This window comes from Centropristis striata, chromosome 2 (genome assembly GCF_030273125.1).
Source record: "Centropristis striata isolate RG_2023a ecotype Rhode Island chromosome 2, C.striata_1.0, whole genome shotgun sequence".
NCBI lineage: Eukaryota > Metazoa > Chordata > Actinopteri > Perciformes > Serranidae > Centropristis > Centropristis striata.
This window is the reverse complement of record NC_081518.1, coordinates 36,136,445-36,158,705: the sequence shown is the minus strand read 5'-3', so window position 1 is coordinate 36,158,705 and position 22,261 is coordinate 36,136,445. Positions and strand designations below refer to the sequence as shown.

The following is a 22,261-nucleotide window of genomic DNA, read 5'->3' as shown; positions in this document are numbered from 1 at the left end:
TCCAAGGTGGACATTTATATTTCATCTGCGTGTCTTCGTACCTCAAGATATCCGTGAGAGTAATTTGTTTTTGATGTGAGAAAGGCATCAATATTTCAATTTTCTTAAAAGATCACACTAACAGGCCAGTAATGTCTCCATCAGGGAACATGGCAATAACAAACAAGCTGTTTAGTTGTCCTGAGTTGAAATAACTAAAAGACTCACATTGAACCCTGATATCCTGAGGATATTTGGAAAATATGTGAATTTCATTGCAAAAATACTGAAACTGCCACTTTATTTGGTTTTCTGTGTAAAGGATCTAATAATATTGCATCACAGAGAACTTCTTTGACAGCAAACATATTAAAATATAAGTGGACTCTTGCATGAAACAAGGCAGGGAAATGTAGAAAACAGGCCCCAGAAATACGAAAATAAGACTCAAAAAACAGATTTAAACAAGGCTTCATGTGAAAACAGACTGGGAGAGGGAAAAGAAAGAGAAGCATTCTGCTGAAAGCGAGTACAAACTGTGAAGTGCTGTAGTGGGGTCAACCCTCCCCCCTGCTTATTTCCATCTGCTGTTGCCAGCCTCTGCCACAGAGTGGTGCCGACACCGCTGTCTTGGAGTGAGGCAGGGCCAGCCCCGTGTCCTATAAACACACACAAATCATTTACATGCTGTACTCATCAAAGGCAACTCTTCCTCATCTCCGCCGAGATTTGCAGCTGATCTGAGCTTCCAATATTGCATCTCAGAGCGTCGCAGCTAACCTTTGCGACTGCCAAGAATGTGATTAATTTTTTAAATACAGCTGTTGACCTATTATTGAGATGGAGAGGAGCCATGAGAGACACTCATCTCCTCTCCTCTGTATAATGGAATGCATTATTGCATCAGTGTTTACAAGGCGTGCTAAAAGAGAAACAGAATGTGGGAGAAAGCATTAAATAAAGCAATTCGGCTAATGTCGCTTTGGGCCTTGTGCACACACAAAATGTCAATCAAAACTCGCGATTCTTTGATTCATTGCAGTTTGCTCTGGCAGTTGCATCTGAGAGAAGAGTGGTGACACAATGTGGAACAATAATTACCCTGCAGTGTTAAAGTCCTCCAGTGTCTTGGTGCATTCATAAATAAAATATGTTCAAGATAATGGATTTATGTTCAATAATTCATCATCAGAATGTTTCAAACGGAGTGATATAATATGTGTCACAATATTCTGTAACACAGTGCTTAGCCAAATTAAGTTATCTTGAAACAGATTTATTGACAGGGCTGTTGCTGCATTCATTTACTCAGCAACCATTGCTTAATTACTCCTGCAAAGCACATAAAACAAACAATGCCAATAGACTGATTCTAAACCACTCAGTGTCATTATTAACTACACACCCAGGCTAACTATGTATTCAACATTACACACTCCGTCCTCTCAAGCACTCTGAGTTGGAGTGAGAGGAGAGGAGTGGCTGGAGCTGCAGTGGGACCGTGATATTTGTCATTCATGACCTTGGTGCTAGCCAACCATACAGGCAGTTTGGTTTGATGACCCATCAGAGGATCTCTCTGGGTCCTTGCAGGAGCCAGTGGAACCGGGTTGAGGGGAAGAGGGTGACATCCAGGGCTGCGGTCTGTTCAGCTGGACTGGGGTCAATCAATGGGCCTGAAGATCCAGAGCCAGCTGGAGAGCCATGATACGCCTGGCCTTCATGTCCAGAATGTCCCATTCCCAGTTGCAAGAGGAGGCCATGCTGGCATGCTGGAGGAAGCCACTCATCCTCATAATTAATGACACGAGTTTGTTCGGTGTACGACCAGAGCAAGCAAATTGCAGTATTGCATTGCAAGTTGCATGTGTATAACATGTAGAAATCCCTGAAAGTCATTCAAGTCAGATTTCTTTATTCTATACAGTTTTTATGTCATGTGATAAGAAGTCCCCTATTGACAAGCTCAAGGAATGGAGACTGGATGTCTTAATAGCTCGAAAACAATCAGTTAATACAAGAATTAACCTATTGCAATATAAATGCTTAATGAAAACCTACCTCACCCAGATTAAACTAAACTGCTTGTCGCCTGACGTCTCTGATACTTGCATTAAATGTTTAGAAGGGTACTCCACCCATTTTCACTGTGTATGGGACATTCCAAAATAAATAAATAAAATACTGGAAAACAGTTATTCAGATATTAAAGATTGTTGGAATAAAGGTGGCACATGAAGCTATATGTGTCCAAATAACCTTATTATTGCTTCAGAACAGTCAATTTAAGGGGTTGTGGACTTATTTTTATTTATTTCCTTCTTTATGTTATATGCTGATTAGCTTTGATTACAGAAACCATGACTGCATGTTCCAATGTTTAATTTTAGCTTTTTATTGCCATTGTCTATTTGTATGTGTAAAATACACAAAAAGTTGAATGAAAATATTGTTTAAAAAATAAATACATAAATTGCCCACAATGACGGTGACATGTGTGATTTATATGTTGCAGTTTAAATGCTGAAGAACATATTAGCTCTACTAGTGTAAAGCATTGCATACAAGCATGATTGTGTTTAAATCAGCCATCTCAGCAACAAACACATACAAATGGAAGCGATGCACTTGCAATCAACAGCAACAAGACATGCATTTTTTTTTAAAAGCCAAAATTATTTCATCAAAACACACATACACACACACACATTGTGTGGTGCTTCAGTCTTGACGGAGCTTCGGAGGCAAAAAAAGAAAACAATTTACATGCAAATCAAACCTTATCATCTCAATCTCTTTATGCCACTTTCGCCTGCAAAATTGCATTCATATGCACAAAGGCATTCAATTACTGTAGCTGTGGCTCAACTTTTCTCATCTCAGCATTTTCTATTTGGACAGGCAGGCCCATGTACATTTAATAGGTAGCCATTCTGTTCCCCGGCTCTGCCAGAGATCACTGTGAGTGTGTCAGTTAGAGGAGATGGCAGCATGTATCAGTGCATGAAATAAAGCTCCTGCTCCAAAGTGACAGGCCCTGGATATTGTTGGAAAATGGATGTTAAATTCACTCTGCAACCACCAACAGCAGCCCCGGCTATGAAAAATTAACTGTACTCTAGCTAAAGGGAAGGGAAATTGCTTTGCTAGATATACCACAAAATCCTGTTTGTGAGCTATCCATCTGTCAGATCTCTTTGCAAAAAAAAAAAAAAGTCCTTTAGCTTTCTCTATTAAAGAGTCCGCTCTCATGTGCTGTTCAAAGTAATCCAGTATGAGAGAGGAAACAAAGAGATGTCAAAGACAGTTAGAGTAAATCCTTAATCTATACTGTAGACTGCAAGTCAGGAAGAAGACTGGCTCCAAGGGCCTCAGAACAGACACAGATGCTAGGCCCATGTCGGCCACCAGAGGGCAGTAATATCAATGGCTGCAACCTCAATCAAATTACTCTCACTTTCTGTGCAAGTCACTGCATTATGATCTGAATTCTGGCAATGATTGTGAACTTATTTCAGGGAACATTCAGGCTGTGATGAGTTAGTGATCTTCAACATGGATTCATGCAGTACTTTATAATTACTTCACCACAGTGGGATAAAGTGCAGAGGACAATGGAAAGAAAGAAAGAAAAACAAACATTCATTCACATTCATATGTGCCACAGCATAGAAAACATAATAGCATACGACAGCTTATGAAATAGATGTGGCCTTTCATTTTCCAAGCTTATGCACAGATCTCCTCAGTTTAATAAATCAGGTTGGAAATACTTAACCATGCACTAGTTTAGTGTATGTAAATAGTAATTTATTAGATAACCAGTCGTAATCTAATTTTTTCAAGATTAAAAAAAAAAGTTAATTAAAACAAGAAAAGGATAATTCAGTGTTATTGTGGTTTTAGTTGCATTTGATTGACTGGGCCTTTTCAGCTGATACTGAGGTGAGTTTTCAAATCTTGCCACCAGATGTCAATATATCACTTAAAATGATTTGGTCTGCTTACAGCTGGCTGTCTGTGTTTCTCCACCGGCAAAGTCATTGTCAAGGCTGGGAGTAACAATATATGGAACAGATTATGTATTTAAAAAACAAAATATGAGTAATTGTATTGCCTTACAGTTACAGCTTAAATTGGTGTTATTCTGAATGCAGTTTTGGTCATTAAAAGTAGAGTACTTGAAAAGATTACTTTATTAATTTCACCAAGGAGGTTATGTTTTTTTGATGGTTTATTCTTTGGTTTAATTATCTTGTTTGTCAGCAGCATCACAGAAAAACTGCTGGCCCGATTTTTAATACATTCCATATGAGACACATTTCCCAAATGTTTTCTTGTTTTAGAGAAAGTGCAAAAACCTGTGTGTGCACCTACCACATGACAGTGGCAGTAAGTAAGTTATATAAAGTATTTAGAATACATTATATCATTTGAGGTATCAAATGTAATACGTTATACAAAATATTGACAGTCTTGTGTCTTTTATTTAAACTGAAAGAAATGCAATCCTATTTAAAAAATGATCCACTTTGAGCAAGACGTCAGCATCACTTTCTTCACTTACTGTGCCTGTCCCTCAGCAAAATTAAGTAAATATAATTATGATTTCAAGCCAATATTGTAACTGCTGGTGGAGGGTGTTGGTGTGTTTTTATGTTAGGGCTATAATAAAGTCATGTGTAAAGAGTGTTGTGCTATCATTTTCAATAATATGTGCCGGAAAGAGTGATATCAGACAATAAAAAAAAGTATATTTGACTGTGCAATATCACTGTGCATACCCATGTTCCTTGAAAAAGGCAGAAAAATATGGATTTAATGAAAATTAATGAAATTAATTCTTGATGTCAGGTGGGACATAAATTAACTGCATCCACCTGTACAGAATCCCAGAATTTAACCCATTATTAGTAACATTGCCAAATTAGGCAAAATGACATGAGCCTAAATGCTGGTTCTACCTGTGTGTTGATGATGATGCTTGCGAGATGATGATGGGTTGAAGTGGGGGATCTTTAACGCCTACACATTTCTGCCACATTGAGTTCAATTCCAGGCCGTTATGTAAGCGGTCTAATATGGAAATAGGTAATGGCAATAATTGAGCATCCATCAGCAATCAGCTGTTATTTGTGGACATAATAGCTACCCTCCTCTCATGTAAAAACAGGGCCGAGTGACTGTCGCTATGAGTAATGATGAAACCATCCCTGTGTTTGATTGTGGGCTCCCCCGCTCCGATTTCTCAACCTGAAGAGTGCGCAGAAAGCTGTCGGAGGAAAAAAAGTGCATGTGCAAGCAGAACTCAGAAAGTTCATAGAGCAGGGGTGCAGGATGTCCCGTTAAGGAGAAAAAAAATCCTGCAGAGGAGCAGAAGCAACACAAGCTCACTGGGTGAAAGGAGTGCAACCCAGAGCGAACGGCATTTACCAAACCTAACGTACCGTTAAACTGGGAAAAATGGGATCACCGACGATATTCAGCTGTCGTCGGATTGTTCTCAAATTGTTTGTGGTGCAGTTCATCGCCTTTCAAGCAACATATGCAGCCCCTTCGCCTATTATCAGGTTTCCTGGAGACGATACGACTCCCAAAACAGACAAAGAAGTTGCTCTGGTAAGTTTATTGGTTGTTTTTCCTAAAACTATGTCTAAGTAGGTCAGCAGCTGTTAAGTAAGTGTTTACTTCTGAACTACTGAAATATTTGGGAATCGTTGTTTATTTATGTATTGCAATCATTTCATAGAAAAACATAATAAAGCAAAATTTAACTATCTGTATGTTTATTTTCCTCCTTTAGCACTACCTGAATAAGTTTTATGGATGCCCACAAGACAGATGCAACCTTATGGTGCTTAAGGACACCCTGAAGAAAATGCAAAAGTTCTTTGCTCTGCAAGAAACTGGAGAGATTGATGCCAAAACTGTGGATATCATGAAAAAGCCCCGCTGTGGCGTCCCAGATGTGGCCAATTACAACTTCTTCCATAGGAAACCCATGTGGCAGAAAAAAGACATCACATACAGGTCAGGGAATTAACTTTCCCCACACGTTTGCTATTTATCTTGCACTTTAAATGCTAAATTGTAAGCAGCAATGGGGTGTTTTATAATGGGAGTGGGTCCCGGCCTCCGGATTAGTGATACTGAAATAATGACATCATGGAAGTTTTAAGCAGTTTGGCCCGTAATAAAAGTAGCAACAGGACAACTGGGGCTCATTATAGTTATTTTAGATTGCATGCATCACATCAGGACAGATGTTTGCTAATCACAGAAAGGTTAACTAACACCAACTGCTGCCCGTAAATCCAGATGTAAATATTGAGAAATACTACTTAAAATATGTCTAAGTCACTAAATAACACTACAGCTTGACTATAATTCAATGCAGTGTTTGATGAGTACATAAAAGTATAAATACAAAGCCAGAGTGTGTTTGCTTTGAGAGATGGACCACAGTTTGGCCCCGCCTGACCCCCCCACCCTTCCCTCAACTTACAGTCCACCCCACCCCCATCCGTTGTTGGGCGCTTGCATCTTGTGCCTTGCTTAGCCCAGCATTCCTACACAGTATGTGTTAGGTCCTTTGTTTTCGTTCTGTTTGAGGTTTACAACAATGTGGAATGGGTTTATTTATATCAGCGGTTTTGTGTGCCCTGATCATTCCAGCCCGTCTGCCTGTGTGTTTGTAAGGAAGACTGCAAGCCAAAAACAACAGCAACTAAGAGATCTTAGACTGTTTTTAAGAAAGGACTGTGTAGACAGGCAAAGAACAGGGTTTGTGGCTGAAAACTTTTTCAGGAACCATTTTCACCAGATGATTCATCAACTGTTTTTTTTTTTACTCTGTTTAGCTGCTTTTCCATGAGCTGAAGTTGGGAAAGTTGATCTTGCGATACACGCTTTTCCAAACATTCAAAAAGCCACCGCCACTATCCTGATTACACACGTTTTTTCATGATTGATTTCCTTGTTTTAGAATGAAACTGACTCTCTGTTAACTTTGTAGAATCCTCGGATACAGTCCCGATCTGGATGAAGAAGTCATAAATGATGCTTTCTTCAGAGCCTTCAAAGTATGGAGTGATGTCACCCCACTCACATTTACCCGCCTCATGGACGGAGAGGCTGACATCATGATTAATTTTGGCCGCAATGGTATGGCATACATATATATCTATAATGAACAGTATATATGTTGTAGATAATGTATTTATAAATACTTTATCTTAAAGACAACTGTAGTCAGTTGTAGTCAGTATCTGTGAGCAGGTGAAACCCAATTCTGTGTTTGCAAATTAAACTGCATAAAAAATATGGTTTATTTTATAGTATAATATCCCTATCTGACCTCAAAAACACTGCTGATTGCAACTTTCACATTTGTCATCTTTGTCTTAATTCTGATGTGGGGAACAGTCGTGCATTCTTACATATTTATTTCCTAAAAATGATAAAGTGCAGGTAAAAAATTGAAGATTTAAGCAGTCTAATAACTTAGTTTTGATTATGTTTAGTTGTCTTCTACTCCTAAGATAATAAATATACCATGTTGGGGCATAACCCAAGTTAGGAAACAGTTGAACAAGTTCACAGCCTCGCTGACTAATGGTGCAGGAGCAATAACATGCGTGTTATTACAGTGACTCAACACACCACCAGCCTATATTTTACGAACACTTAGCCACGCAGCTCATTCCCAACATTCCAACAAAAACAACCATTTGATATTCACACACAGTGTCATAATATCATTCTGTTAAGCCATAGCTGATCATAAAAATAAAGATCTGAAAATTATAGTGGAACACAAACAAAAACCAGCCACTTCAGAAGATGTGAAACTTTTTTTCCGACACAAAATAATAAGGAATATTTGGATGTTTTCCCTACTGTTCTTTTTTAGTATTTCCTCTTCAGACTCATTTCTCTAGCCACTTACTGGCTAGCTTATAGCTGTACTCATTGTGCCTGCTAAAAAAGAAAAGAAAAAAGAAAATGACTTCTGATTTGCCTTAAAGATTAATATTGAATGATGTCATCCACAGAGCACGGAGATGGTTACCCTTTCGATGGCAAAGATGGCCTCTTGGCTCATGCCTTTGCTCCAGGGCCAGGAATTGGGGGAGACTCCCACTTTGATGATGATGAGCAGTGGACTCTGGGAGAAGGCTCAGGTAATGAGGAAACCTTTCTACATAAACAAAAGAACAAAAGTGTATTGCAAAAGCTCCACGAAAACTGTTTGCGGTTTGTGCAGTAATGGTGTACAATCTGTCTCTATTTGTCTAAAGATACACTGAGTGCAAACTAGGTGGATTTTGCATATCCATATCCAGTATAGGGAAAATAAAGTACAGGCATCACATTGGAGAGACATTTATAATACATTTGACTTTCAACTACTTTGTTTTGATTTTCTTAACTTTGTCTGAACTATCTGGCACTGGATATGACAAACCTCAGCCATCTGGAAGCTGAATAGAAAAGAATCTCTGTTGCAGGCATTTGCATTTGCACGCATTGACCCAAATAGTTTCATGTATTTCCTATTATTCAGAATCGTCTTGTCTGTATTCATCATTTGTGCAAAAGTAATCTATAAACCTATTTTCCCTGTCTCATGGCACAAAGAAGTCTCCCAACACTTAGAATGTACTGTTTTCTCTTTGCATCTGTCCCTTTTCAAGTCTTATCCCATTTACTACATTTCATGTGTGAGAGCCTACTTTTTAAATCATATTGCATAGGTACAGGAGCCACTTATTTCTATGTTGCTCTGAACAATATTTTAGTTTACTTGCTTGAGATTGGCAGTCTATCATATTGAACATCATGTCTCCTTTATATTGTTTCGGGAAATGGATGACAGTGATACAATTTTAAAAGTTTGTAATTAAACATAAAGTTATAGATAAAAGATGGAAAGTATCAATATGATCCTTAATATTTTCAACAGTGGTGAAGGTGAAGTATGGCAATGCTGATGGGGAGTTCTGTAAGTTCCCCTTCCTGTTCATGGGCACTGAGTACAACAGCTGTACACCTCAGGGCCGTGATGATGGCTTCCTGTGGTGCTCAACCACTTACAACTTCGATGACGACGGCAAATATGGCTTCTGCCCCCATGAATGTAAGTTTACCAAGTGGTTCTTTTTTTTTTACTAAAACAATACGGCATTGCGATGTCACTTTTGTGGCCCCACTTAACCTCAGCCCTACTTGCATCTGAACTGAATTTGAAGCAGTGTCTTCTATACTGGCAAAGTACTTCATATCACATTTTTGCTATATTCAAAGCTCTTCTGCTGATTTTGGACAGAAAAAAAGTAGGTTGAACAGTATGCCAGAAAATTGTTGTTTTTTTTGTTTGGACTAGATTATGGAATATTTCTTTTCCAAGTCACTGCCCCACTTTAGAAGACTGGGCTTTGTTAAACATTTTGTTTATCTGTGTTCTATTGTTGTCCATGAAACTAACATGATAGCATGCCCATTACAGCATAGTGCCAACGTGCATGTACTTTTATATGAGAACATGAGTGAGGCCTGTTTGTACTGGAAGCCGTCTGTTCTGTTTAGCTTTTGTACTGATGTAAAAATCTTCTGTTCCACTTTTTTTCTTTATTTTTTATTAGTTTCTCTTTAACAACACTGTGTCTTTGTTGATGTCTGTTTTACAGTACTTTTCACCATTGGTGGAAATGCAGAAGGCGCTGCATGTAAATTCCCCTTCACCTTCATGGGAGAGAAGTATGATAGTTGCACTACTTCAGGCAGAGATGATGGCTACCGCTGGTGTGCCACCACTGAGGACTATGACCAGGACAAAACCTTTGGATTCTGCCCTGAAACTGGTAGGTGGCGTCTTCTAATGCTTGGTCACATGTCAAGAGTACTGCCTCATGCTTCAAGTAGGCTAGACATGTATTGTCCCTATCAGTTTTGCAGACATCCTCAAATGTGCGCATAGCCTACTGGTGTACGTATTGTCCTCTGTATATGTGTACTGTGGTAATTTGGGGAATTTTGCACAATTTCAATTTAGAAATCTAACTTTAAACTTCTTTTGGTGGAAAATACACAATACTAGGTTTTTTTTTTAAATGTTTTGGTAATTTGAATTATAACCATGCATGCATTCAGCAGAGCACTCCTCCATCCCATGTAATAATTTTCTAGCATCCCATTAATAGAATTAAGTAAAATTACAACCCTCTTCATACATAGTGCATTCTCCCATCATGTGCAGCCACACTACTGCCAACACTGCTACACTGCCTAAGCCAAAGGGCTACGTAATTTTTAATAAAACTACAGTTAACCAGCAGGCATTAGCCTGATTCAAATTGCACAACATTGCCTTGTTGACACCTTCTGATAGTATTTGCTAACTGTAGTTAGCTGTTACCATGTGGGATATGTAGCTTGATTGAGCTGATTGAGGAGTTTTAATTAATCTAATTCCTTTCATTTTGTTGTACAAAGCAGTAAACATTGGGGAACTATTATTGATATTGTCGACTCAAATTATCACAATATCACAATACTGTTGCCTTCCCTTTTAGCTTACTGGTAGCTAGCTAACTCACCACATGCCATGTTTTACATTGTATGTACTTGACTAATTGGTGTATTTATCTCGCAAATTAATATATTATCTGCTTATGGTATTGTAAAAGGTTTGCTTATGTTAAATACAGTATCCTGAGCAACTAAGCCTTAAATTTCCATTTTATTTCCCATTCGTTCCCAAAAATTCCTGTGAATTTCCCGTGGAAGGTTTTCCTCCTTGAATATTCCTAGAATTTTGCAGCATTAGTCCTGTTTAAGGGTTATGTGCTTGCTGAGATGCATACATACATCGTTTTACTGGCCATATTTATTTTGATGTGCAGTGTACTGTATGGTGCCCTGCCGTGTGTTGGTCTACAGGAATGCTCGTGGTCTGCTGAATGGCTGTGAAAGTATTTTAATGTGCAGTGGCAGGGCTTATTTTCCATTCTGTCAGTGGGACTGGTTTAAAGGTTTTGGTAGTGTAGTAGGGAGGGAGATAGACAGAGAGAGAGAGAGAGAGGTACAACCACTGGAGCTTTCATCTGGTTCTAATAGATTAGGAAAGTAGCTTTGTTGTAAAGCTTTGTGTGATAGCTTGTGTTAAATAAGAAATTGTATTTTTTTTCTAAACAGCATTAACCAGTCTTGCCAAATTGAAAATGATCTCTCTTTGAACAAAAATCAATTTGGGCGGGTGCTTTTTGGTTTTGTGCCCAGTGGATTAGTTATTGATGTCATGTGTGTTGTGCCAGTGCTTTCATGATGCTGTTTTCAATACCATCTGTGCTCACTTCACAATACAAGACAAACTGTTCTGAAGAAACATTTTGGCCTATGAATGAGCTCCCTACACATTTACGTTACACTTGTGTTGTCCCCCCCCAGCCATGTCGACAGTGGGAGGAAATGCAGATGGAAGCCCCTGTGTCTTCCCTTTCACCTTCTTGGGTGACACCTATGAGGCCTGTACCTCATCTGGACGCAGCGATGGCAAGATGTGGTGCGCTACCAGCAAGAGCTATGATGATGACCGCAAATGGGGTTTCTGTCCTGACCAAGGTACGAATAGTATATGTGGTCAGTTCTTGTGTATGCATTAGTCATTCTGTTCTTCGCACATTTACAATGAACAAGAAAATAAAGGTGAAGGTCAGGTTTAGGTTGTCAGTCTGACATGACCTGATGAGAAAACTTAAGAAATTTGGCACCTACCAAGATTATTCATACAGTACTGCCACTGGTAGACTGTAGCTGACAACATAAAAGACCAATTCATATTATCCAATTCACATATTCTACTATACAGTGTCAGTATTTAGTCACAGTTTACAGTGACACTCCTTTGGTGTGTGTTTCCAGGCTACAGTTTATTCCTGGTGGCAGCCCATGAGTTTGGTCATGCCCTTGGCTTGGAGCACTCTCAGGACCCCGGAGCATTGATGGCCCCCATTTACACTTTCACTAAAGACTTCAGACTTTCTAATGATGACATCAAAGGAATCCAGGAGCTCTACGGTGAGATGAAATGTCATGTGTGGCTAGTTTCCTGGAAGGGGATCATGCCTAATACTAGAACAAACATTTGGATATTTCTCTTATGAGAAGCCAGGAAAGATGAATGTACTGTGAGTGTATAATCCTCCCTCAAAGATGAAATATTCTGCAAAATCTTTTAAAAACAGGTGCATCATCAGGAGGTCCTTTGCCTCCAACCCAGGGTCCAGTCACTCCAATGGACATCTGTAAAGAGCCAGTTGTGTTTGATGCTATTGCACAGATCAGAGGAGAGACCTTCTTCTTCAAGGACAGGTAGTCAAATCAAGTTAAATTAAATCAAACAAGAGGTCCTAACATTGTTTTGACCTGAACCAGATTCCAGCCAGTGTATAAGAGTCAAGATTGGACAAAATGAGATACAGTAGGGACGTATTCATATCGTACATATGAACCAAACCCTGGAGCATTTATCCACTCGGTGCAGTTTGTTTGTGTTGGTGTAAAAACTGGAATCCAACTCTTGTTTAAACCAAACAACTGCTCTTCAGTCTGCCACGAAGCGATGGTTTCGGACCGCTTTCAAGTGAACTCTGGAGCAGTTATTGTAGGGACTGGATACATTTACTTATTATCACATCAGAGCCAGCCGTCTTCCTTGAAATGCCTGTATTGTTTCTCTTAATACCTGCGGTGTTACGAGCTGTTCATATGCGCGATTCCTCTGTGGACTCTGGCCCTCCGTCCAAAATCAAACTTTCTGACCATGTTAGAATATGCTAGCTTCAATGTTTTCATTAGCTCTCTGAGTAATAAAAACAATGAAAGGTCCATGTATGACGCTCTAGAAACTAAGAAGCATTGCCGAATTCTGGCTGAATTCCTGTCTGCAATCTATGGGAAGAACGAAAAACAAAACCCAATAGCCTACTTCTGACTTTATGACTCAAGTCAGATTTCATAATCATTTCCCCACAAGCAATGAGCAGTTTGAGTTACTTGTTAATTATTGTTTCTCTTATTGCAATTTTGTGCAGCTTAAAGATTGTGGTTTAGATGCTTGTTTCATGATGTGATAATTACTAAGAGGTAAAAAACAAACTCTTCCTCTACTCATGCAGTGACAACCAAAACAGTCATCAGTTATAAACACAGTCTACAGTCCTCCCTCTTCACCGGCGCCAGTGAATGCAAAGTCTTGTAAGCTTACTGTGTCTACTGGCTGACCCTGTGTGGAAGAGGAGTTACATGAAGTACTGCGGCTTTGTCAACAAGCTTTGTGAGTCAGAATATATTCCCGTAGGAAGATGAACATTTCATCACATCTGAAGTTTGTTAAGGAAATAAAATCTCCTGAGAGTCTCTTAGAACAAAAGCAATTATGTGGTAGAAAAGGAACTGATAGAAAACACAAATAGTTCCCTTGTTAGTTATGATGTGTTAATGTTTCTAGCTGTGCTATAACATAGACTCCTTGCAGTTTTAAGGTTAGCAGAGCTGTATAGCTGTCATGGCCATAAATGTGGCCAAAGCAAACAGGCCAGCATACCTCAGTACCGAAGAGTGTAGTCTTTCAGTTCACCTGGTTTTCCTCTCTAAGAACCTCGAGTTAGAAACTGCGAGAAAAAGCCACAATCCTGCTCACAAATCCTGATTTAATACAGTATGACGTTTCACCTCGCTGTGGCTCTCTTCCACACACTCACAGTGCTCATCAGAGCAGCACCGACAAAAAGGCCTGTCTTTTGGAAATCAAGCTGGGCTGAAACTGTATTTTCTGCTGCTCAGAGAAGAGTACCTAAATTTAATCTGAATGATTGTAAAATGGCATAAAATGGCATGACATTGCAGCCCTATGATTGTTAATCATAACACACAGATGTAAAACTCTATTTAGAGTTTTGGAAGCTTAATATTCCTTATATTCCTTATATTCTATTTGAGTCAAAGGACTTTGCTAATGTTTGGGTATTTGCAGATGGGCGAACTTCAACAGATATGAATAATCAAGAGCAATCATAATCATCCAGTGAGGGAAGAACATTGGTCCGTCTTGTACACTAGCTGAAACATTACCAAAGTGCATAGACTAGATATATTGCATTATTTAAAATTAGTTGACTTATTTAACACCTTTTTGACACTGTTTTGCTTTTTGTTTGGGAAATTCAGCAGCTAACTGTGTTTGTTGACTTTCTTGTGTGACCATAAAAGGCTACATGTAATATTTTGGAATTTCAGTTGTTATGCGAAAATGTTCCCAAGCACCAAAAGACTGATGTGAAAGGGAGGAATTGAGGACAGAGTAATCTCAAAGCATGGAAGTGAACGTACAGTATATCTCTGAGATTAGTAAAGTTTCAGTACAGGCCTGTTGTTCTGACCTTCACAGAGACTTAATAAGTTGCCTGAAGGCCATGTCAGGTTTGTAAGCTGTGGAGCTCTGCTACAAGCCAAGTTTTATAGCTTCAGAGAGAAAGCACTGCCCTCTGGGTTCCAGGGCTAATGCTCACTTGACTCTCTCATTGTAAAAGTGGGATACCTTTTTTTCTCCTGGCTCAGCAGATTTACGATGTAGGACAAATCTTGACATGATGCAATGAGTAATACTTATAGCATTCCCTGAGCTCAGCATAAAACAGTGTCTGCCCGTCTGGAGGCTTAAGGAGAAGGCAATTATAAAGTCTGTCTCATAGAAACAGTCTGGAAAGCTACTGACTAGGTCTGCTGCTATTCAGCCATACTCATGTGCTTGTAGCCTAGCATGTAGCTAACAGAAGCTGCTTGCAATCCATAGTATTCAAGTTATCACGCTTAAGATTTCAGTCTTGACTGATTTGGTGGCAAACATGCGATTTGCAGCCATTGGAGTGCAACAGAAGAGCAACAGTCTGTTTACAGTGCAGCCAAACAAACTCAAGTTGTTTCTTTTAACAGATCACTGTGGCTCTCCTTTGCAAAAAATAAATGCATCCTCTGATAAAAAGATGCAGAAAAAGACTTTTGCAAAAGGTTTTGCAATTTGAACACTTTTAATCTGCAGGAAATGTTTGCATTAGCAGTAACCTATTACAGCCGTGGCTGTGTAAAAACACTGAACAGTGAGGTGTCATCAATGAGACAAATTGCACTGCATCAGGGCACAATACATGAATGCTAGCAGTTACTATCACCTGCTGAGACAATATCTGTGCTGAATGTTGGTAGTGCGGGATGTAAGGCAAACAATAATCAGTTTGCAGATTTAGTCTGAGTGTTGTTTGAATGAGAAATAGCCATAATCAATGCCTTGTCCATCTTGGCTCACTAAGAAAACTACAGCCAATAACAGTGGGGTCAACCACACAAACATCTTTGCCATTGGTTGAGGCTGCAACTTCACTGGTCAAAGTTCAACATACTGAATGGACATTGCAGAAGAAATGCATAAATACCATAAATAATGTTTAAAAAATCTTAAGGATTGTAATTTATGAACTATGAGTAGCCCCTCTGACTGCCAGTTGGCTTTTCCAGTGAATCTTCTGCCCAACAGGTTTCCACTGGACTGCAGATTCGTCATGGGACTTTTAGCTTAGTATATTGTCTTTAGAGCATGTTTCAGACCGTCTACGGGAAGTCACATAATTAACATTACTTCGACTTTCCATACTTAAAACTTGTATGAGATTCAAAATTAATTAATTGAATATCATGACTGCTGGTATTAATGTCAGAGTTACATTATGGTTGCATCATAATGCAGGTAATCAACCTGGATAATCACACAGTTATAACAGTACTTTACTTCTCACAATAAGGTAAAGTACAGCACTATATATGCTACTGTATATGGCTATATCCTGTCCACCTGTCTCTGAACCAGCCGCCAGGCAGATCTTTTACTTCTTTTTTTTGTTTTTAATTAAATAGAGACAGGAAGAAAAGACAGAAAAGCCCTCTGGATATTGTTGCAACACCGCATAAACTCGACAAATTGATCGACAAAAACACTGCCAAAATAATGCAATTTATAGATGGTTGGTTCAGATTGAAATATGTCTCCTCTTTCCTATAAACAGATGTATACAAAACTTAATATATCCGTATGTTCATGAAGTTTAATCTCCATTTTATCATTATTGCAACTCATTTTTGCAATCGGCAGATTTTTTCTTTTTCGAAAATAGGTCAGTGGAAAAGAGTTTGGGAAGCTGCCGTTGTTGTGCAGCTGTGTATTGGAAATCCGGGCAAGATAGGTCTTGTTCCGCTGGCGTCTGCAGCCTTAGTCCTAACGAGAACCAGATGCTCATGAATCAGGCCATTGTAGCTGGCCCGGCCAGTGAAGCACTTACACTAAAAACTCCTCTTACATACACACACATACACACACTTCCCCCACCTCCTCATCATCATCCCCCTCTGCCCTTTTTTCACTCTCACTCATTTTATCCCCCAGCTCATCTACCTTACGACCGCTCACCCACTCCTTCTCTTTCTGCCAGGTTCCTGTTCAGGTCAGTAAACTTCAGAAGCAAGCCCACCGGCCCTATGCTGGTGGCCACCTACTGGCCAGACCTGCCTGCCAAGATAGACGCCGCCTATGAAAATCCAGTGGAAGAAAAAACTGTGTTTTTCGCAGGTATGCTGGACTTTGGAACTTTAGAGCAACAGCCGATTAAGGCCTTTTTGTCATATTACATGAACTGTCCACCCTGTTCATATCGCCCCAGTACCTCTATGGTGATCAGAGAAACAGATGGTTACACTTTCAAGAGTAATAAAGAGGTTTCTTCACTCTTTTACCTTTTGAATTGCCTTAACAGTGATAGTTATATGAACTGAAATATTAGGAGAAACAGGAATGTTGGCTGAGCGTTGTTGTGAGCAGTGTGCACTCTTGGGACACTTGAGATATTCCACCATAGTTATTAGTGGTTTCTTGGTACATTCTTTGCATTTTACTAATATGACAACCTTCCTGAATACTGATGGAAGTTACATAATATATCTATCAGCTCTGAAGACATTAACAGCAGGGCTGGTTACGTTATGGGGCTTACTATCCTGAATGGTGACCTTATACTGACAATATGATATATTTTGTGAATAGATTTGAATGAAAATGGGATAATAACTCGATCAGACAGACAATTCAGTGTTAAAGTGATTACCTTGCACCAGAAAAAAAATATGACGTCATTGTTAATACTTATACTTGGTTCTTCTTTTTTTTACTTACTAACTCTTCCCTCCCAGGCAACGAGATGTGGGTCTACAAGGCAGATGCGCTGGAGAAAGGCTATCCCAAGAGGCTCTCCAGCCTTGAACTACCCACTGACCTGCAGCAAATCGATGCTGCCTTCAGCTTTAGGAAGAACAGAAAGACTTACTTGTTTTCTGGAGACAAATTCTGGAGGTGAGGAGGAGCTTATGCAACCGTTTGTGAGCCTAAAACCCTTGTCTGACACACCCTAGCTTGTGCTGTTGGTGTCATCACCTCTTGCAATACTGGGCTGCGTCTGGATCTAGTTAACGTTTGGTATGACCTTAGCTGCACTGTGAACCACAACAGCTCTGTTAGCACTTGCACAATATGGGAATTCGTGTTGTTGATGTTGATTCGTGCTGTTTTATTGGCCAACTGTGAGTGGTGTGTTTTAGTTTGTGAGAAATGTGAGGCGGTCATTAAAGGACTATATTGTACAAATGCATTTTTCTTATGTGTACAGATACGATGAAAGTCAGAAGAAAATGGACACTGGCTTCCCCAAACTCATTGCTGATTCCTGGAATGGCATCCCAGATGGCATCGACTCTGCCTTCAGTCTTAATGGCATTGGTAATAAATATTTCTTTTCACATAATTTGTGATTTTTAAGGGTCTGCTTGCTTTGAAGAAGGGGCATTCAACCAGGAGCTAGCAGCACCAGATATGAACCAGATTTGAATGCATGAACTAACCCTGTTAGAAAATGAAAGGACCATAATGACTGCTTTGCAAAGTGGTCTTTGTACAAATAATACAAATAATACTTATAGCCTACTTAATATACCACAAGTTTAAATTGGATTTTCAATTGCATCTTTCAAACAACACTGGTTTTAAGTAATAAAGTTATTTAAGTTATAAGAATCTAACAAGTTTAAGTCTACAGCCTTGCTAGCAGCTCTGTGAGACTCTGTGGTGCTTTGAGCTACATGCTAACATGCTCATGATGGTGAAAAAACACAGACGTTACTGTTAATCCTCACAAGGAAATGAATGCCTGTATCAATTTCAAACTCAAAACCACATATGTCAATATTGTGGTGGCACTAGATGAAGAGTCAGAGGATAACAGAAGTTATTGGAGTTTATCCAATCCAATCCGAGTTTATCTTTGCCAAATTTCATGGCAACCCATCCAATAGTTGTTAAGGTATTTCACTAAAAAACTAAAATATCAACCTCATAGTGGTGCTAGAAGAAAAGTCAGTGGATGGTCAAAGTCATAAATCCTTTTTGTTCAACATTTCATGGAATTCCATCCAATAGCTAGAAATAGTGAGATATTTCTGTCTTTCTGTCTGGACCTTTTGTCACCTTGTCACCTTGTGAGTCCGTGTGTGTGTGTGTGTGTGTTTGTGTTGGAGACACCTACTGTATCAGAAACTACCACAGAAGTGATTTGCCAGGTGTTTATATGTTTGTCTACCTGTGACACCTCATCCTCACAATAGCATCACAACCATGCAGGATCCAGTCACAAAACTTTACAGATATGTAGTTGAGACCAAAATAAAGGCTGAGTGGGAAAATTGGTGTAGTCCGAGCAAAGGCGCCAGAAGTAAAAGGATAAAAAAGTTGAAATTTTATGCCCCTGGCCCCATTTGGCATCGTGACTGATGTGATCCCATCACAAGATGGTCTTGAGTGTGACAATATGAATACGACACACATAAACTAATCTTTTACAACATGACATAAATGCTAAACTAATGTACCAATCATTCTTGGAAGGAGTATGAAAAATCGAATAAATAAACCAGCAATGACCATTCAATTAGTTTTAACTCAAAGAATAGAGACAAAACAGCAAAACGCATTCCCATTGTCCAACTGGCTTTTTGTGGGTTGTGGTGCTTCGATCAGAGCTGGATTAGAGCTGGTTCTCTGTGTGCTAATATGGTTCAGGCTGGCATTCCTTCTGTTGAGATTGCAGGCAAATCCAGTCAGCTCTATCAGCAGGTCTGGCACCATGCCTCGGTCAATAAAACCCCTCATATACCACAACCCAGCAAGCAATGACGCCATCTAGCCAGAAATGAACAGTTTCGAGGAACTGACTGAAAATGAGTAAGTGAAACGGGCCAAAGGGAGTAGTTGAGACATTAAGGAGTCATCAGTGGCCTGATGTTGATAGAAGACAGTCAGAGGGAGGGAGAGCAGTTGTTCAATGTCTCATGCTTTCATTTGATTTGGGTAAATACCTCATGACGGGTTATCTTAGATTTAGGGCTTTCAACTTTAGTATAAAAAATATATGGTGGGGAATTTTATTCCACGGGTAAACTTCCTCAGAGACCGAGACAGGTATGTATCCTTGAGGTTAGAGGTGGTTTGCAGATTTTTGTCTATGGCATGCAACCAGGGTTTTTCCATTACTGCTCTCCTAACATACACACATTACTGTAAGCATCACGTAGCCCCTTCCCCACACAGTGGACAAACATATTTATATAAAGCAGGTCTGTGCCCCTCTACAGAGGTGCCTCTGTATGCTTCCTGATTAGCATGATTCAGAGAGTGGCTGAACATTGGCTTCAGCAGATTTGATGTTTTAATCCTCTCGACTTTGATTGAAAGTGATTATACCGTTTGTCTCTATGCTTTTATTTGAGCTTGATTATTTGTTATTACATGGTAGTTTTCCTTCATTTTAGACAAGCAATTAAATGGAAATCAGCAAATAATTGTGCATTGTGCTTGTCTTTAACAGATTACAGCTACTTCTTCAAAGGTGACCACTATTTCAAACTGGAAGACAGCAGCTTGAAGATTGTCAAGTTGGGTGAAATCACAAAGGACTGGCTCGGTTGTTGAGTATTTCCAAAACGTCTGGCTTATTCATGTAATCATATCTGGCCTCATGAGGACATTGCCATAGTATCGCATACAACTTGAGGTCGCCACAGTGCACACTGTTGTAAGTTTTTATCGTGGCAACTCTGCACACTTCCGTGGGAGACATGTTGCTTCCAGCCTGTATAACCGGCCTCCAGCTTCGTAGACAGACACCCCAGGACCTTCTAAACAAGCTGTACTTAGGCAACTGGATATTTGCTATATTACTGTGTGATGTTGACATTTTATTTGTTATGCTGATGCAGATTTATTTCAATATGTAGTCCCCGTTTTGTTGTTTTATAGTTTTTTTCGTGTTTGTTTTTTTAAAAACTCAGACATCAGGTATGTCAACACTGCATTGAACGCAGTGCTATACTGTGCTGTGAGATATTGCCGTTTTATACAAATTTAATTTTGAACGTTTGTATTACACCATATGAGGAATTCATGTTGGCTTGGAATTTCTTCTGCGTCCAGTGTACTTAGTGCAGTTTATAAATGTTCACTTTTAATTAATTTTCTCATTGTTGTGCAATACATTTGACAGAATGAATTTGCACAATGTGTTTGACCGACAATGGTGCTTTAGAGATTGCTTTTTGCCTATAGTCCTACATATATATACATTTTATATGCTGTGTAACTATGTCTGACTACATAGTATCCTCTGGATGTTGGGAAGTAGTATTCGCAGGCACACATTATTCTTCATTTGGTTAGCACTTTGAATAGAACTATATAAGGGAACTACTCAATATGGAGACCAAACTATTGTCATGGGAACTCTGTGTTGCATTTCCCTTCACTAATGGTACAGGAAGATTAAAGGCACAGGTTGCCTCTAGAGGCTGTATTGGTTTGCTGCATGATGGAATCATGACAAAAGTACCGTAGTAGTATTGTTTAATAATCTTTTTTTATATTATCTTTTCTCTCTTGGGATTTAACAATACAGTCATTGTGTTTTGTGTTGTGTTAAATGCTTGTGCACTTTGTTACTGTCATCAATAAAGATTGTCAATATAATGTGGATTGGTGATAAACAGAGGAGCAACTCTATGTACTTGGAAAGAGAAATTAAGAGGTTGTTTGATGCATTTATGGGCCGTCACAATTAAGCTTGTGAATTCACCAAACAAATATCAAATAACATAGGTGGACAGGTTTTGCAGATGATGAGCAGAGCTAGCAATAACATGTTAAAAAATACTCTTACAAGTAAAAGTCCTTAATTCAAAGTACCAAAAAAGCAACAATAATGTCAAAAGTGGTAACTTCCAAAGGCATCATCTCATGTTGTAAAGATCTTGATCTGGCCTTTACATGAATTAGTTTTGGAAGAAAGAAAGACTGAACTTATTCTTTTTTTTAAATGCAGCTGTTTGCAGGATGCATTGCAATGACGTATCCATTCATGGCTATAGATTATCAGTTGTAGTATAATAATGTGGAAACGAAGTAAACATTTTGGCCACCTGGGGATGGGGCATTAAGAACATCTATGTTGAAAAAGCCAATCTTCTTGTTGATGATCTCTTTTGATCTGTAGGCCATTTGAAGGCACCAATATTAAACTGATACTGATTCATTACCAGTTAAGAACTCCTTGTGGGTGATTTAAGTAAATGTAAATAAGAATTATCAGCAGAATGAAGTTGTGAAATAGAAGCATGAGTAGCATAAAATGAAAATACTTAAAAAACAAGTACCTAACCGCAGTACTTACTTTCCACCACTGCAATATATTTTTGAAGGGAAGACAGGACTTTCTTTTTAGGGCAGGACCGAAAGGCAATTGTTTATGAAACTGCGCCATCTGGTGGACATTTATAAGAGCTTATAAACAAAAATGTTAATACGTCACATTTTCCTCTTAAAATCGATGTTCATTTGCTGCGCCTGCATTATGTCTGATATTATTGGAAATGTGTCATGCACAGATTAAAACAATCTCTGTTTCTTAAATCAGTATTTGCACAAAAAACATGCATGATCCCACGCTGACAGACAGCAGCGTACATACTGACAGACGGCTTCTTGCTCTCATCTGAATTATATGATGTATTAGAAATACGTATCCTACAAACATTCACAATAAAGGTTAACAAAACGTAGAAATGAGTGCAAATCCTCAGC

General features: G+C 39.1%; 1 protein-coding gene across 1 annotated transcript; it reads left to right on the top strand.

Moving 5' to 3' along the window:
* Nucleotides 1-5,331: 5,331 nt before the first annotated feature.
* mmp2 (matrix metallopeptidase 2) lies at nucleotides 5,332-21,180 on the top strand. The gene is made up of 13 exons (XM_059353873.1): nucleotides 5,332-5,598; nucleotides 5,783-6,009; nucleotides 6,995-7,143; nucleotides 8,034-8,162; nucleotides 8,945-9,118; nucleotides 9,669-9,842; nucleotides 11,428-11,601; nucleotides 11,902-12,057; nucleotides 12,225-12,351; nucleotides 16,521-16,657; nucleotides 17,275-17,434; nucleotides 17,748-17,857; nucleotides 19,998-21,180. Exons 1-13 carry the CDS (start codon nucleotides 5,443-5,445, stop codon nucleotides 20,099-20,101), a joined length of 1,977 nt encoding a protein of 658 aa, XP_059209856.1. The 5' UTR covers nucleotides 5,332-5,442; the 3' UTR covers nucleotides 20,102-21,180.
* Nucleotides 21,181-22,261: the final 1,081 nt, after the last annotated feature.